The sequence below is a fragment of the Delphinapterus leucas genome, chromosome 6 (genome assembly GCF_059928025.1).
Source record: "Delphinapterus leucas isolate spDelLeu-1000000601 "Yukka" chromosome 6, BTC_Dleu_Yukka2, whole genome shotgun sequence".
NCBI lineage: Eukaryota > Metazoa > Chordata > Mammalia > Artiodactyla > Monodontidae > Delphinapterus > Delphinapterus leucas.
The window spans coordinates 71216889-71233165 of NC_143134.1; the positions used below are offsets into that span (position 1 = coordinate 71216889).

General features: G+C 35.0%; 1 protein-coding gene across 8 annotated transcripts in view; it reads left to right on the forward strand.

Annotated features, from left to right (window-relative positions):
* Nucleotides 1-16277, forward strand: part of RFX3 (regulatory factor X3) — a 294873-nt gene that overhangs the window by 163362 nt on the left and 115234 nt on the right. For all 8 annotated transcript variants that reach the window (XM_089913244.1, XM_089913246.1, XM_022573601.3 and 5 more), the window contains one exon: nucleotides 12452-12549. In XM_089913244.1, the coding sequence (XP_089769370.1) occupies nucleotides 12452-12549 (98 nt within the window). The remainder of the gene's footprint in view (nucleotides 1-12451; nucleotides 12550-16277) is intronic.

Below are 16277 nucleotides of genomic sequence, written 5' to 3' on the forward strand. Positions count from 1 at the left end.
CAGTCTGGATGGGCAGACTCAGTCTTATACAGAATTCATTTCTCTCCCAAACAAATGCATAATTTCAATATAATCCAATCAAAACATCAAACAGGGTTTTCTTAAAAGTTGAAAAGCTAATTCATGGAAGAGATTATAGAAAAGAAGAGCTGTGAAGGACTTGTTCTACCAATCTTATAAAATACTACAAAGCTATAGTAATAAAAACTGAGTGGTAACAGACCAGGAGTAAATAAACAGATCCATGTATAAATGAGAACTTAGTTCATGATAAATATACCCTTTCAAATTAAAAAAAAGATAATGCAGTAAATGGTGTTGAGAAAAATTGGTTATCTGTTTAGAAAAAAATAAAGGTATACCTTTGTCTTAATACCCCAAATAGATTGTAGAACTAATCAGTTTTAAAACTGCAAAACCAATAGAAACAAAATCAGGAGACTATTTTTTCATAATCTTAAAAAGGGGAAGATCGTCTTACATAGAATATAAAACATCACAAGGCTTATAGGAAAGGCGTTGATATATTTGGCCAAGTAATAGTTAATAAACACCATAAAAAGAGTTAAAGGAAAAATATATATTAAATAAATTGGAGTAAAAATTTCATCATGTTTAACAAGATCCTGTAAATCATTAAGGGAAGACAAGCAATGCAGTAGATAAATGGACATAAGATATGAATAGACTATTCACACAACATGAGAAACCAATGGCCAGTAAACATATGGAGAGGATCAACTCTATAGAATGTTTGATTAAAAACTAGATCTATTCCTTCTTTATAGCACTTTTTTTATAATAGAAAGAAAGTAGCCTGAATATTCATAAATAGTGGAATGGTTAAGTAAGTTTTATCTATACTATAGCATACTATGAAACCAATAAAAATAGTTGTACATGCATGTACACACAGACACACATACATACACACTTGAAAAGAGCTCCAAGATGTATTGTTAAGTGAAGAACAGTAAGTAGCAGGAGAACACATTATCTGGTTCATATATGTACTATTGAACAAAAAGGTATTTTATCAGATACATAAAATGTTCAGGTGTGTATTTTCCCTTATATTTAGGTTGGGCCCTGTGGCATATTCTGGATAGTAGTTGGTGAGTGTATTATTTGTGAGTCAAGGCATTTAGGAGCTATGATGCCACCTCTATAATCTTTAGCTCCTCTAAGGCTACATCAGGATGACACAACTACAAAGTGGTAGAGCCTTGTTAATCAGAGTCTCTAAAGTGACCGTGTGGATCAGGACCTCCTGTGTACCCTCTGTTAGATGAGTAACTTAGGAGTTAAAGCACTGAGATTTGGGGGCTGTTTGTTGTTGCAGTTGGTGCTAACTCTTCTGCTCCTGGCTAGCACAGAGACAAAAATGCACATGAAGGTGAATTTATTGGTAGGATGTTGGAGGACTGCATGCTGTCCTATGGTTGGTTAATCAGGTTGGTTAGTCATTATGTCCAGGAACAGGAATAGCCGGAAGTGAGTGTGAGCATAAAGCAGGAGGCAATCACATTTTACTCTGATTTTCTTTTTGTTTGAATCATATGCAACTGTATTTATGTATAAATTTTATTATGAAAATATTAGGATAAGTAAAATAAAATATTGCTAAAAAGTAGGTGATATGCCAAGTTTGCTTCAAAATTAACTTGACCCTTGCTATGGTAGTATTACTACCATACTCATTTTGTTTAGGAGTTTAGGTAACTAATAAGTTGATACAATGAAGTAACTAATTGTTTCAATTCATGTATGAAATAAGTTTGCTAAAGTGGAAAGTCTTTTGGTGAGACTCTCATTATTAAAGAGTATGATTTATAGCATATGATATGTAGTATAGTATTTTTAATTTTCAGTCCTTTGCAGACTGCTTAATGATTTTGCTTTTTCTGAAGTCCACTATATAGTTGTTTTTTACTTAGCCAGTTTTCTGTAAAATTACTTAAATGAATTCATTTAATAAGGAGAACCTTATATCTCTACCAGAAATGAAAAATTAGTATCCCTTGACATAAATGGAAGATAAACATAAAATTACAGTAAAAATGAAATAATATTACATGATTTGGCTAACTGCTTTTGCTTGACAACACCCAACACTGGGGCCTACTTTCCTTTAAAAAGTGAGATTGTTAGCCTCAGAGGTGGTAAAGACTGAGACCTTCTCCTTGACCTATCAGAATGCTTTAAAAATAATTGAAAATGGAACAAATTCTTAGGATATGGTTCATAGTTATTTACTCTCTTGCCTATGTATCACCAATGTCATTAATCCCACATTTGGGGAAACACTGGTATTATAGGAAGAATTCTAGGATTGGATTCAGCATACCTAGCATCATTGCTACCTGTCACTTACCATGTCTTTGGGTTGTCACTATGTCTTTGAACTTATGTCACTGTTTATAAAATGGGGGCAAAAATGCCTACCATCTTTAATTCATCTCAGAATTTTTGTGAGGAACAAATGAAATAATATTGTATATCACTATTAATAATAGTTTTAGTAGTAGTTTAACAATAGTATATAACTAAGGAATTCTATTATTTTAAGTTACAGTGCTTTGACTACCAACACCTAAGTTTAATAATTCATTCTCTTAGTTCCGTGTACTCCACCCCAAGGGAGTCAGCATCTCTCTTGCAAATATGCTTCATTACCATAGACACTGGGAGCACGTATGAATCTGCATCTATGCCTTCTCACCAGGGAAGACATTTAAAGTGCATACTCTGATGGTCAGTCTAGAGTTGCAAAATGTATTTTATGCATAGCTAGATCTTCTGATGTGCTGCTTACATTTATTGATATTCTAAGTTTCTATAGTTTGATTTAGTACTAGAGAGACTAGAGAAGCCTCCTATTCTAAAGACTTGTCCTAATACTGCAGCAAGATTGGAATACTGAGCTCATTTGCTCTTTCTGGCAACCAGAGTGTTGTTTAGTAAATTTCTTTCCCCAGAAATTATTACTTAGTTTAGTAGAATCTTAGTATTGGTCTGTCCTGCTGGACCCCAAGGGGAATAATGTTTAAGACAGTGTTAGAATCATGACAAAAAATGTTCCTCACTCGTAGGAAGTAGTTGTAACTTTGTTCTTTTTGACTCACAAAAATGGCTTTATATATATTTTATGTAATATCTATCAAATTTGTCATTGAGAAATCCTTATAAACTAAATCTATTCTGAGTCACATCCCTGCTACTAAAAACACTTACCCTCTTGCCTTTGGAAACTTGCTTCACCTTTTCCAGTTAGCTCCTGCTCTTTGATGTTAATCAGGTATTTTTTGGGAGATAGATGGTAGGCAGGTAGGGATGATTTATTGAACTCATTCACTCCCAATTGATTCCCTCATTTTCATATGGTCAGAAGTGCAAGAAAATGAGCCAGGACCTTAATCAATACATTATTAGCCTTCATATGACTCTACTTGAAGTCCAAGTGTAGCAGTAATGTTTACACTTTCATAATAACTTCTAGTTGCCTATAGCAATCACATAGTTTTAGTAAATAATTCCTATACATTTCATGTTTACCTCTGGCCCTGTTGAAGAAACAGAGTTTGTGATGTTTGTTGGATTTGAATGTGCTAGAAGCATCATTTATTTACATAAAGTCTACTATGAGAAAAGTATATCCAAAAATCTGAGTGTTTCTGAAAAAAAAAAATGGGAGAGCTACATAGTTTATAAGTGAGAGAGTTAACTAACACAGGGACAGTGAGTGAATTTACAATGTAAATGAACAAATTCCTTTTTTACATAAAATGAACTCTGTCATTTCAATGAACAATATCCTGTTTTCTAACAGTTCACATTCATCACATTCTTTGAAGTGGAAGGCTACCAGTCTTAGAAGATTAAACAGGAATTTTGTAGTTATCACTGCATATCCCAGGAAGAACTTTGTAAATTAACATTAAAGATCTAGGGAAACGTCTTGTTCTTTCTCAGCAAACACAAGGAGAGACTTTAAGTAACATTTTTTTCTAACCTGTCCTGTCACTTAACCATGCTCTTTGTTCACTGTGATCTTGTGATCATAATGTATAAACATCCGGTACCTGCAAATAACTTTCAGCATTCAAAATATTTGTAGGATTCTTTGTTGGCAAGATTTATTAAAAAGTATTGTAATGTATAATTTACTTAACTTTTAACCAAGACTAAAAAAATGGCTTTAGGTTTTTGTTTTTTTTTAAAAATACTTTCTTGCTTTAATCATCCAGAATATACTAGGAATAGGCTTGCTTTTTTTTTTTTTTTAACATCTTTATTGGGGTATAATTGCTTTACAATGGTGTGTTAGTTTCTGCTTTATAACAAAGTGAATCAGTTATACGTATACATATGCTCCCATATCTCTTGCGTCTCCCTCCCTCCCACCCTCCCTATGCCACCCCTCCAGGCGGTCACAAAGCACCGAGCTGATCTCCCTGTGCTATGCGGCTGCTTCCCACTAGCTATCTACCTTACGTTTGCTAGTGTATATATGTCCATGCCTCTCTCTCGCTTTGGGCTTTAGGTTTTTGATTTCTGTTCCCATAACCGTGCCTGTAAAGGAAATTCGTTTTCCCCTTATGCTCTTTTCTTTTGTTGCATCTTTTCTTCTAGCAACGCGTACTCACACTGTACTCATTGAACTTTTTGACTTATCTTTCCTCAATCCCTTCAATTCCCTACAGTTTTACTGGTCCAGAAATATTGAATTAGTTCCGTTCCTTCTCTTTTCTCACAAGGTGGCTTTTCTAATTAACTCTCTGCTGCTACTCTGGATGTCTTACTTCCCCTCTGCCCTTTTATTAATAGCTGTTCCAGTGTAGATCCTTTTCCTTCTGCTTCACTTTTTGTCAGTCACATAGCAGCCTCTAACATAGCTGTTCTAATATCCCATGTTTTTAATCTGCTAAGAGCTCTTTCATATCTCTTGTGAGTCTATTAAAGTCATCTTAATGCAGTTTTTGACTGTTCTCAGTACTAAGGTTTGAAATGTTTTGTGCCAACCACGTGTGTAAGGAATGCTTTTATACAAGAAAGGCAATGAAGATCTTGACATAATAAAGACACTTTTACAAAGAGATTAGTATTGTTCTTAGCTGACTAATAAGCTTAACAATTATAAATGATTTCATTTACTATTGAAAAAGATTTCTGTTTTGAAGTGTGATTCATTTTATTTTTCTTGAAGCACATCCAAAACAACATATTGTATAAATTTGTCCTGAAAATCTACTAACTGATTCTGTTGAACTAGCACATTTTCCTGTGGTACACAGTTTGTTTTGGTATTCACTCCTTTTTATAAATAATAAGAATTATAAAAATTCACAAAAATAAGCAAATGCATTTGTAATACTACATTTGAATAGTAATAGGAGGTGCTTCCATTTAAATATGTATTAGTAAGATAGTGTTAAGTTGCTTAATTCATCTAGTGTATGAATGTAAATACATTGTTGCATATATTTATACTGGGGGATATTTTTTTTCCTTCAGATGCCAGAGAATGGATCAATTTCTTGTACAGAATGTTGTTATGGTTTGACTTCATTACCGCCAACATTCTGATATGTACTAGGTAGCCTTTTAGAAATTAGCCCAAGGTCATTTTTATTAAATGAACAGTTAATTGTAGAAATTGTTGATTATTTCTGTTAATTCCACCTTTGTCCATCTCTTTTCAGTTCATATTTTCATGACTTTGTTGTTTATTAAAATTCAAGTGGTGAAAAATATTTGTTCATTCTCTTAGGAAACACTTCTGAGAATTTATCCTGGGAAAGACAATGAAATTAAGAGAAAATTAATTTCCTATAGAGTTTATTTAATCATCTCCTTCCTTTCCCCTGAGGACTTGGATAGGGTAAGCAGTAAAATGTGACAGTTTATAGATTTCACAAAGATGGATGGAAAATACAGTTATTGGGAATAGTAATGACATGCCTACAGGATGCTAGTTTCCCCATATCTTTCAGAATTGCTAACCTGAGCAGTTCCTGCACTGCAGTATGGCAAATAAAATAAAAAATAAACTTTTCATAGATAACTATTTAGTAAATATTTGAATAGAAATTAATATTTAACATAAGGACAGTATAGAATAATATTTGAACCACAGTTAATTATTTTAGGAAAGAGAAAATAGCATACAACTTCCTTTAAAATTTTTACCTTTGGTCTTTAATGATACATTAAAGGCCATTAAAAGTAATCACATCAGTTCACTTTGGAATAATAAGCATTCCTTCGTTTTTGTTTTTGCTTCTTAATGAATACACATCTACATTTAGAAGATACTATAAACTTCACAAATATTCACTGGGAATTTCCTTTGCTAGGTGCAGGGCATTATTTAATATTGAGCAATAAATATAGTGTGTTTACACTATGTTGAGTCTTTGAGAATATATCACAATATAAAAAATGCTCTACGTGTGCACTTCCATCCTGTGACTGGATTTGTAAGTCTCAATAAAGTTATTCTGTATACATAGCTCTCTTCCTGGATCCGAATAATTTTAATTTGAGGTAGAAAGGAGCATTTCTGTGGCTCTCCAATGCAAATTTACTAATAATAGAGCCCTACTGTCCCCTCCCCCCCCCACAAAGGAAAGAAAATCAAATAACCCTCAACTAAAATCTAAATAAAAGACTGAAGGACCTTAACTTTTAATTGGTGAAATGAGACATGTATACATAAGGTAGTTATTTTTCCTTTCTCCTTTCTTTTTTACCCCTCTTTTACTTCCTTCACTATCATTATACCCTTGAAAGAATACTTTCTCAAACTACAGGCAATGCCATCTCTCATCACTAACTTCTTTCAAAGGCCCCTTTGGCCCAGTTTCTAATGATTAGTCGACAAACCATACTTACTGGATATTAATGAAAATAGTGTTACCTCCAAAATATGCTATAATTCAGTATTTTTAGTGTTTTTCTAGTTTCTATTTAAGTAAATAGGTCTTCTGTTTACTTCATCAGTTCCTTAACTTGGTAGATAATGCAAAGAATTATGCCCTATTTTTATGCTGTACTGTAAAGTCTCAGTGTAATCAAGAGACGTATTTATATATTGATGTCCTAGATGAGTTAGCCAGCATCTATCCAGAACTCTTTTCCAAGATTCTTGACACTTTCTGAGTTTCATTTCTACTTTAATTACAGAATCTCATGATTTGAAGGAACCCTTGATGAACATTTATTGTGCATATTTATGGCTGAAGCCAAGTGGGATATAAAGATGAAAATTACACAGATGTAGAAGACAAGATTCATATTTTGAAGTATTTAAGAATGTCTCTCATTATTCAAGATGTATTATAATTATCATATATGCCTATGCCATGCTTTGTATTTATGTTTAATAGTTTTGGATTCTCATAAAAATTCTTTATGATAGAGTAGATACAATTTTTATTTTACACACAAAGCAATTATTACTTAAAGAAGTGAATTGACTATCCCAATATATAAACAGCAAGTGTCAGCATAAAGACTTAAAATCAGTTCTCCTGTTTCCAAATCAACTGAATATGCCACCACACCGTATTGGCCCCCATGAAGGAAACCAATTAAGGACATTTGATTCTTTCAGTTTTTGCTTCATGTTATTTTGAAACTGTTCTTAGATGCAAAGACGTATAAGATATATCATTTATTCTTGATAATTTTCTTGATGAAATTTCCCTCTTTATCTTTGGTAATATCGGTTGTCTTGAAGTCTACTTTGACTGATACTAATATAACCAGTCTTTCTTGTGATTGGTGTTTGCAAAAGCCTGTCTTTTTATATCCTTTTATTTTTAACCTGTCTTTGTATATTTAAAATGTGTTCTGGTGGAGAGTATATAGTTAGGGTTTACATTTTTACCCATTATGACAGTCAGGATTTAAACTGAGTATAATTATAGATATGGTTGCATTTAATTCTAGCTTCTTGTTATTTTCTGTTTGTTCCATTTGTTCTTCTTTTATTTCCTCTATTTCTGCCTTCTATTGGATATACTGAGTGTTTTCTAGTATTGCATTTTATCTCCTCTATTGACTATCCTATTTTTTAATATGGTGTTTATATCTGTAATTGATCACAGCCTGTGTTCAAGTAATACTACACTACTTAACATATAAGAATCTACAAAAGTGTGTTTTCATTTCCCTCTCCCCTCTTTTGTGCTATTTTTGTCATACATACATTTCATTTCTACATATGTGGTAAGTAAACCCTGGTATACACATATTGCTATTTTTGCTTTACATAGGCAGTTATCTTTTATAGAAATTAAAAGATGAGAAAACAAACAAAAAACCCTTTACCTACGAAGTTACCATTTCTAGTGCTCCTCATTTCTTTGTACAGGTCCAGTTTTCCATCTGGTATTATTTTTCTTCAGTCCAAAGGGCTTCCTTTGTGGCTACCTTCACTGGACATCTGCTAGAGCAGGATGAATTCTCTCAGTTTTTGTCTGAGAAAGGATTTCCTCTTCATCTTTGAAGATATTTCACTGGTTGTAGGATTCTTGATTGAAATTTTCCTCTCACTGCTTTAAATACGTTGTTTGATTGTCTCAGGCTTGCATTATTTTTGACTGGGAAGTTTTCAATCATTCTGATACCTGTTGCGTTGTACATAATGCGTCTGTCTTCTGTCTTGCTTAAAAATTTTTCTCCTTAATACGGGTTTTTAGCACTCTAATTATGATGCACTTTGGCGTGGTTTTCTTTTTCTATACATTGGCATATGTTAAGCTTCTTACAATGTTTATAGTTTTAATAAAATTTGGATGTTTCTACCACTTTTTCTTCAAATATATTTTCTGTTCTTCTACTTCTGGGACTATAGTTATACTGTTTTAGACTACTTGATATTGTTCCATAGTTCATTGGTTCTCTATTCTTCATTATTTCCTTTTTTTTCTCTGTTCTTCAGATAGTTTTTACTGCTAGGTTTTCAACTTGACTTGTCTTTTCTTCTGCATTATGTAATCTGCTCTCAATTTCATTCAGCAAATTTTTCATTTCAGATACTGTATTTTTCAACTCTACAAATTTGACTTGGTTCATTATAGCTTCTTTTTTTCTCATCATGTTTGTGTTTTCCTTTAAATCTTAAGTGTATTTAGAACAGCTGTTTTAATGTCTCTGTCTGCCACTTCATATCTTCCATTTCTAGATTTGTTTCTATTGATTGATTTTCTTCCTGGTTATATATCACATTTTTCTGCTTCTTCATGTGTCTAATAATTTTTTTTGAATGCTGGACATTATGGTTCTTATGGTTTTATATGTCTGGATTTTGATGTCTTCCTTTAAAAGTGTTAAATGTAGTTCTGTGTAGGCAGTTACTTGTGGATATTATCAAGGCTTTTCTTTCAGATTTGTTAGGATGGACCTAAAGTAGTCTTTATTCTAGACCTAATTTAGCCCTTCTGCTAAGGCTCGCTCTGACCTTCTGGTGTTTCTACAGAATGCCCTAGGTGTTCAATAAGGTCATGTCACTGTGGATGGTCAGAATTTGAGCATCTCTGCCCCCCTACACACGTGCAGCTTGTATTCAACATCAGAGTCAAGGGGATCTCTGTGAACATTTCTGGATCTATATCTCTGCTTAAGTTCCTTTCTGATACTGCCGCCAAACTTCAGGTGACTCAGCTTTCCCAAATTCAGTATCTGTCTCCTCACCTCAGTGAGATCATGATGCTCTGCTTCCTTTCTCCATTCTTGCTCTGCACTCTGATTACATCCAGGTCAAAAGCTAAGATCATCATAGGGTTCACATTACTTGTTTTCCTTCTTTTAAGGAACACAATCTTATGATACATTTTGTTGAATGACTGAAAACATTGTTTTACATATTTTGTCTACTTATCTACTTGTTTAGTTGTGGGGGAGAGCATTTCCAGTAGTATTTACTCCATCATGGCCAGAAGTGGAAATCCTTCCATATATCGAGATATATATTTGATATAATAGATACAAGATATGAATTCATAAAGGATATTAGTCACATCATCTCTTCCATCTCATTTTTTTAAAAATAAATTTATTTATTTATTTGTTTTTATTTTTGGCTCTGTTGTGTCTTCATTTCTGTGGGAGGGCTTTCTCTAGCCACAGAGAGTGGGGGCTACTCTTCGTTGTGGTGCGCAGGCTTCTCATTGTGGTGGCTTCTCTTGTTGCGGAGCGCGGGCTCAGTAGTTGTGGCTGGTGAGCTCTAGAGCGCAGGCTCAGTAGTCGTGGCACATGGGCTTAGTTGCTCCGCGGCATGTGGGATCTTCCCAGACCAGGGGTTGAACCCGTGTCCCCTGCATTGGCAGGTGGATTCTTAACCACTGCACCACCAGGGAAGCCCTCTTCCATCTCATTTAATGTCGCTCAGCAAAGTAACCATTTTTAGAAGTTTGTTGTGCCTCCTTCTATTTTCCTTTATATATTTAAGTACATTTGTATGCACATGTGCCCATGTATGCAGATATATACATAAATCAAATTACACTGTAGGTATTTTTCAGCAACATCCTTTTTCACTTAGAATATGTTTTAGAGATCTTGCTATTAAAGTATGTATCAGTCTTACTTAATCTTTTAACATCAACCATATATTCTACAGAATGGTTTACTATATTTATTTAATTACTCTGCTTTTCACTGTCATTAAGGCTTTTCCTTCTAACTTCTTGCTCTTATAAACTGTATTTTTAAAAATAATATTGTACAGCAACTCTTCAGATGGTGAATGCTTCTGTAGAAGAAATCACAAAGATGTCAAATAGTTTGCCTGTTGCTTTCCTGAACAGTTTTTACATATTTATATTGCTCCTAAATAATAAGACCCAGGGATTTTTTAAGAAATAGTTGATTTCAGATCTAGGACAGGAAATACAAGAGGTAGGTCTGGTCCATCTTATCGTAACAGAAAGCATGGGAGTTAGAGAAAGATTACTGTAGTCATGTCAAAAGATACAGGATATAGTTTGAAGGGACTATCACTGGTCAAAGATGGGACAATTTTAGGGGAAAAAAAGACTGCTGTGTTTTAAAAAATCAAATACAGTATGTTCAAAAGTTAAAAATCGTAAGGATACAAGCAAAATCAAACTAAAAGCAACATTGGTCACCTTGGGGAGGGAGCTAGGGGGAAAAAATCATTATTCTGAGTACTGGTAAATAATGAATCATGCATTTATCCTATTCTTCCTGTACAAACCTTATTTCAGAGTAAGCAAATACGAGTAAGAGGAATTCCTTTATAGAATTCTACTAATAAATGAAGAGGGAATAACAGAATCAGATTACCATAAGATTGCAGCCTTTTATTAATTGAAATAATCCCTCTAGAAAATGATCATCAATGACTAGTGATATCCTCAGGTAAAACATGGATAGGAAACATTATAATCAATGTATCCAGCTGACAACACCTGAACCCCCTGATCAAATAATATTGCAGAATGAGAGACAACCAGCTGTTCTATGGCAACCTATATGACGCAATAAGAAGTACACAGCTTTTTAAAAATTGAATCTATTCAAGGCCCTTGATGTAACTACTCATTTATAGGAAATACGAAGATAGAGGAATTTATTAAATGACATCTCAGGGATGCTATCAGCCAGATTTAGCATTCTAGAAATTCTACTAGATAAATGATCCAGTTTTTTCAATAACTAATAGTCAAGATATAAAAAGGATGGGAAACTGTTAGAGATTAAAAGAGAAAGATAGGAAATATCAACTGGATGTAACATGTAGACCTTGTTTGGATCTGATTTGAACAAGCCAACTCTAAGAAGACATTGGAATAGTTAGAGAAATTTGAACAATCACTGGGGTTTATATGATATTAAGGAATTGTTAATGTTTTATTTCTGATGTTAGTATTGTGTTCATGTTAAAAGTAGCTCTTTTCTCTTAGGAAAAAAGTGAAATATTACCAGTGAAATGATGCAAGTTCTGTACTTACTTTTAAATAATCCTGTGAGGGGCTAAAGGGGAAGATCTAGTGACATTTATTTATCTTGGATGATGATTACATGGGGTTTATTATAGTATTTTTTCTATGTATAAGTGTTTGAACTTTTCCATTGTGAATTTCTTAATTTAAAAATACATGTAGCATTCACAAGCCAGGTGAAGAGAATTTCATAAATCATCAAAATAAGTGTGGAGCTTTCAGAATTTCACCCTAAACACTTTAAGTGTGTATGTACATATATACCTGCAAGAATGTTACAGAATTTATTTGCATAAATGCTACAGTTGATTTGGCCTCAACATGCACTTATCTTGAAATTAGCATGAACCTAACAGTTTTCATCATAAAACATTCTCATTTTTATCAACACCCTAGAGGAATCTTTGAGGTAAATCTAATGCTGTATATTCATTCTGTTGTATCTGCCCCTCACCAAAGTCCTAATATTTGCTTTCCAGGTGCAGCAGGTACAGACTGTGCAGCAGGTACAGCATGTCTATCCAGCTCAGGTGCAGTACGTGGAAGGAAGCGACACTGTCTATACCAATGGAGCAATGTAAGTTTATGTATGGGAGTTGTATTCATTCTCCCGCTACCTCGGTTAGAGAAAAGGAAGGTACTTTCTGACACCTTCTACTTGTCCCAAATTGATGTTTGAGCTTAAGCTGATGTATGTTCACTAAGAACAATATTCACCAATAAGGTGAATTTTTGTGTACGTGTTTTCTGTAAACTAATATAAGATTACTATATTAGGAGGGTTTTTTGCATTTATTAAATAGGTGCTTACTTTACATAAAAGTGCCTGATACTCAATAAATCTTATTTTCCTGTCTGAACTTCTCCTCCCCCTAAAACTCCCAACCCGTCTCCTTTGCATCAACAGTAACGTTAATTTGTACATTTATTTCATTTGAGTTTTTCAGACACTTTGGGCTAAGATTCAGGATGTTATTATAAATAAAGGGACTAATAACTATTATAAGTCACCAGGTTTGTTTTCATTTACCACAGATTTTTGTTTGCAATCTGTTGGATCTCTGAGTTCTAAAATGAATTCAAATTCTCTCATTGACTCTTCTGTGTGCCCTAGGTTGATAACCTCTGCTTTCTTTATTCGTACTGCACCTACTCCTTGGGTGATTTCATAGATTCCCATGACACCAACCTGTAACTCCATGAGGGCAGGGATTTTTGTCTGGTTTTTGTTGTTGTTGTTTTTGTTCCACTGCAATAAATCTAACACCAGAAGAGTGTATGGTATGTAGAAAATGCATTTATTGTTACCTATTATTATAACTAAACAACTTAAAATCCTGGTTTAACTATCTATTAGTTTTATAATCATGGTCAAAGTACTTAACTATTCTTAGCTTTTTTTACTCTTTCCTGGGAAGCGGGAGGGTAATTGCCTTACTCTTTCTGGATTGTTCTGAGGATTTAAGGCTATGTATGTAAAGCAACTAGCACAGGGCCTGGTATACAGTAGATGATACAAAACTGAAAACTCTTCATTGATCTTGAGTGTCTCTCTTTTCTCATTGCTTTTGGTCACTGAATCTGCCTAAATCACCACTGCCTTTAAATCTCCATTACCTATAAAATAAAGTGGAACTCTCCACCTTGGCATTCTCCCCCTTCCTACCTCTCTAGCTTCGTCTTCCACCTGTTCTAGGAACAACCAACTTTGTGCTTGTTTCCCCAAGTACTCTCCTTTCACACCTCTGTATTTTTGGACATGTGGTTTGTTTTCTCTGCTGGAATATCATTCTCTGCCTTTTCTCTTTCCTTCCAAAACCACTACCCCCAGTATAGCGATGTCGTTATAGACTAACACATCACCCCCTCCCTTGAGACGTGGACCCTGGCTCTCCTCTGCAGTTAACTTATTTGTCCCCTGTACGGTTAAGACAGCACTATACCCAGACTTCCACTTCCGCATGGTGCTATGAACACTTATTTATATTTATCACACTAACAATAACTCTCCCTGAATGGGAACTGTTGTCATTTTGTTATTTTATTTACATCTATTTAGGTGATTGACACATAATAAAGGGTCAATACATTTCTCTTACTCTAGTGAATCTATAATACTTTACGTATTTTAGACACACTGAGTATTTTTTACCTCTTTGTTGTGTAAGGCCAGGGCATCCTGGAGCCTGCTTTTGGAATCTCTACCATAAATCCAAACTCCTGTTGGCATTTATCCCAAAAAAAAATAGGGATGCCTGCCACTTGGTCCTTTATGCTATCAGGGAAAATAAATGGGTTTCTAGACACTGCTAGAGGTCACTGAATTGTATTGTCGTTTCATCCTTGCCTGTGGTAGATCTGTCACAACTACCTCAGAGTAAGGTCATTATATACTCTAACTTTGTTCAAGCAGGTACCATTTCCTACCTAGTGTGTTCTCCTAGTTCAAAGATATCCTAGGTAAAGCCTTACCAGACCCCACTGGGGGGCTAAGTTATCATTCTGCCATTCCATAACATTTTATCTTACATTTATTACAGCATTCTGTCAGCTAAGAAACCAAGAAAATCTGACAAAAAGAGGTTTAAACAAATTAGGACTTTGATTTTTGTCAGGTAATAAGAAATCCAGAGGTAGCATATTGTGCAAATAACTGACACCATGTGGTGCAAATATAAAATAAACCTTAGTGGAGAAAATCTTACAAGCTGGCATAAATCACATCCCTCTAGTTAGACTGGATTGTACCATGGAAATTGCTCCAGTAGAAGATCTCTGGCCTCACAGAGTGCTACATATTTCTAGGGATCAGGGCAGTAGACATTAACTGGTTATGTAGTAGAAAAAAAATGGCTTTCTTATCTAGGGAGGAGTGGGTGCCTCTGAAGCTCAGTTCCATCAGCCTGTTCTTCCATTAGGATTAACTTAGACCAGCTGAGCCAGCTTAGTGCTAAGCTACCCAAAGATGACAGGAAATGAGCCTGTAGAAACATCCACAACTGTACTTCCTCTTAGTCTGTGGCTGACATTAGTTTAGCAGCTCAAGGATATCAGGGCCAAGATTTGCTGGTACAGTAGTAAATTTGCTTTGGTTACAGCCATCATATCTGTATTCCAGATAGCAAGAAGAGGGAAGGTGGAAGAAGAGGATATGTTATATACGTACATATATATATATATATATATATATATGTGTGTATATACATACACACACACACACACACACGCTTTCCCAGAAACTCCCAGCTCCATTTTGCTTATATCTCATTGGCCATAACCGTGTAACAAAGTAGTAGTTAGGGGACTTCTGTGGTGGCACAGTGGTTAAGAATCCGTCTGCCAATGCAGGGAACACAGGTTCGAGCCCTGGTCCAGGAAGATCTCACATGCCGCAGAGTAACTAAGCCTGTGCGCCACAACTACTGAGCCCACGTGTGCTGCAACTACTGAAGCCCGAGCACCTAGAGCCCATGCTCCGCAACAAGAAAAGCCACAGCAATAAGAAGCCCGCGCACCACAACGAAGAGTAGCCCCCGCTCACCGCAGCTAGAGAAAACCTGCGCGCAGTAACAAAGACCCAATGCAGCCAAAAATAATTAATTAAAAAAAAAAAGTAGTAGCTAGCTGCAGAAGAATCTAGGAATGCAGGTTTGTAGCTTTCATGTCTATATGGTAGATGGCAGCAAGGGGAAAGGATAGTTGGCATGGGTGTTGAGAGAGTTAACTCCGTAGTACCTAGCACGGTCATTCATCATTGACCCCAGGTAGAGGAGAGTGATTACTAGTGTGTGACTTTGTGAACGACACACAGCCTGCTTCACTTTCTTCATTTATGAAATATGGAGATAGCTTATCAAAAGTATTTTGTGTAGCTTCTGAGAAATTGTAAACACTCAATAAACATTAGTTATCACCGTACAATCATGTGCTCTAGGTTTTTTAAAAAATATTTTCCTCTCCTATTTATGGTTCTGACTTCTGCATATTGCCTTGTGCCTTTTAAAACTACCCGAGCACTGACATTAGAGTCTTCCGTATAATAGGTAAATGTGAGATTGGTGAGTTCATTCATTCACAAAACCTTAGAAAATCAGCATCTCTAAAGTTGGCTCTTTAAAATTATAGGCCCCATTTAAGTGCAGAAATAATTCAAAGTAAACATCTCATGCCAACATGAATTTTCTATGGCCCGTGAAGTCAGTTGGTTAGATCATGACTAATGAGGTCTAGGTCATGAGTTCATTTGCCACAAAGTCCAATTAGTTTTGATCCAGTCTGTGTGGGCCCAGACTGCATCCTCAACTC